At 44.8% G+C, this 2,500-nt stretch overlaps 1 protein-coding gene across 1 annotated transcript in view; it reads right to left on the reverse strand.

Moving 5' to 3' along the window:
• Positions 1-2,500, reverse strand: part of LOC138969613 (leucine-rich repeat-containing protein 74B-like) — a 37,532-nt gene that overhangs the window by 11,268 nt on the left and 23,764 nt on the right. The window contains exon 4 of the mRNA XM_070342472.1: positions 52-145. Within this exon, the coding sequence (XP_070198573.1) occupies positions 52-145 (94 nt within the window). The remainder of the gene's footprint in view (positions 1-51; positions 146-2,500) is intronic.

A 2,500-nucleotide genomic window follows, 5' to 3' on the forward strand; every position in this document is an offset into this window, starting at 1 on the left:
ACAGACAGGCAGATAGACAGACAGACAGACAGACAGGCACAGCGTTATTACTTGATAAGTTGACTCTAACAATGGAAGTGTTGCTGAGTAGTGCCGCGGCAACCAGTCTTGCGCCTTCCGTTCCAAGTGCATTATGGGACAGATTCTGAAACACGCAGGTTATTGCAAAAATACAATGCGCTGGCTGATTATTTCCGAGCGTAACTTGACACAATGAGATGCATTTGAGATTAACATTATGCCGTGAAGAACTTTCTCGTTGAAGCCAAATGTGTGTGTGTGTGTGTGTGTGTGTGTGTGTGTGTGGGTGTGTGTGTGTGGGTGTGTGTGTGTGTACGTGTGTGTGTGTTCGTGCGTGCGTCCCAGGTCGTGCCGATGAGTGTGTGCGTGCGTGTTCGTGCGTGTGTTCTTGCGTTTTCTGAGCATTGGATGCAAATCTTACACAAATTATATTTCAACAAAGCATTTTTGCCTTCATATTAATACGGAAATTTGAGCCAGGAAGGCAGAAATCCTATATTTTCTCTGACAAAAACAAACAAACGAGATCCACACCAACAATAGGGCAAAACGCATTTGCAGTGCACAGAGACGAAACGTTCACAAAGGAAGATGGCTGCGTGCGTTCGATTGCAAATTCTGTGCAGCAATAATATTATTCTCCTGTCGAAAGCAGAATGAGACCCGTCAGATTTGGCACAGGTTTATGTTCCGCATACAACAATAGCCTTAATTGAAATAGGGTTGCCTTACTTACAAACGACCGAGCAAAAATAATTCAGTCAGTTTCCATTGACTTGTGTGTGAGGAAATCCCACACAATCAAAATCGCACGCGATACGTTTCAAATAAGCAGCCATATGGGCCTGCTTTTATGGACATCGAACGTAATTCCAGACGGAAGGGTGATGCAAGATTCATTGCGGGTCAGGCAAGCGAAGCGAACGAACAAGTGACGGTACCGGTGAAAGTCTTTCAACCTTGAACAATAGAGAAAATTATGTCCAAAGCCAAGCATGCGTGCACATGCCATTTTTCTGCTATTCAAAACAAAAAATCATTTCAAAGTATTCGAAGAGCTGGTTTCGTAGGGTGAAGGGTGGGATGTCGTGTTGTTGGTGGTGGGGTGGGGTGGGGGAGAGAGAGACAGAGACACACACAGAGACACAGACACAGACAGAGAGACAGAGACAGAGACATTATAAGATGTTTGATGGGTTGTTGACAGACCAGCTTTTTTGTCGGTCCGAGGGGGAGCATATCGTCTTTTGTTTCATATTTATTGACCAAGGCCGAAGGCCGCGGTCAATAAATATGAAACAAAAGTCGATATGCCCCCCGAGGACCGACAAAAAAGCTGGTCTGGCAACACACCATCAAACATCGTTTTTGTCATCATTTTGGTGGTTCAACATTAAGTGAAAAATCAACACAGGGATCCATGGTTTGAAACGCGAGTTCTGTTATTATAATGCATGTTCGGGGCCCCAGCACGTTGTTCAAAGCTGGCGTGCGAAAGCAACTTACTGTGTGTGATTTGAGTTTATAATGTTGAGACAAGTATGTCAGGTTTGAGGATGCGAAGTTCTGTAGGTTCCGACTACAGAGTGGTGTGTGAAACCAACAGTAAGCGCCTTTGAGACGATAGTGCCCACATGTTGCATTCGAGCGATGGGATTGTCGTATTTCAAACGATGTGATTTGCTTGCACAGTCAGCGTTGACCATCTCACATCAGATCTGTCATGTGGATTATCGTGCGACGTTCGAGTCGGGGGCAAGGAATCGCAGGAAGCAAAGATGAGTCTTTTTCCATTGTCACCTTTCTTTCCGGTTGTTGGTGCATATAATATTGTGCGGACAAAATGATGCGACGGCGAGTGTTTTTTGCCTCCAAGATTTTGTGGTGTGGGTATTGTTTTGCTCGTTTCATACCCACACCAAAACCTGAAACACACCCCACCCCACCCTCCCCCTCCCTCACAATCAGTCCATGAACACTAACACTGACACACACAAATTAATGATCAAGTTACCCCCCCACCCCCCCCCCCCCCCAACCCTTCACTTGCACACCTGCAACGCAGACGATCACATTATTGATTAAATATTCATATAGGTCAGTGTTGGGTTTTTTGTTCTTGTTTGTGTTATTGCAGAATCGGTTTTCTCTTATTGCTACACGTTTCTCTTCATTACATTTCACCATCGCCCTACCACCCTGCTCCTCTCGGTATTCCACCCCTCGGTTTTCAGTGGTAAATATTAGTAATCGAATATTGAAGCTACGTTGAGTCAAAGGTCACAGAAGATTTGCATCGTGCAGCACTGCACGAATTGGGTCAAAGGACACAAACGATTTGCGTCGTGCCGCGAACGAAAGATAATCGCGATCTTGTTTCTCATTGCCTCTCTGTTTTTCATTAGACTTGTCATTCTGCTTGCTCGGCTTTGTCAGATGTCTTCATTTCTTGTTGCTATGTTCTTTGCTTTTTTATTAT

The sequence above is a fragment of the Littorina saxatilis genome, linkage group LG6 (genome assembly GCF_037325665.1).
Source record: "Littorina saxatilis isolate snail1 linkage group LG6, US_GU_Lsax_2.0, whole genome shotgun sequence".
Classification (NCBI taxonomy): Eukaryota; Metazoa; Mollusca; class Gastropoda; order Littorinimorpha; family Littorinidae; genus Littorina; species Littorina saxatilis.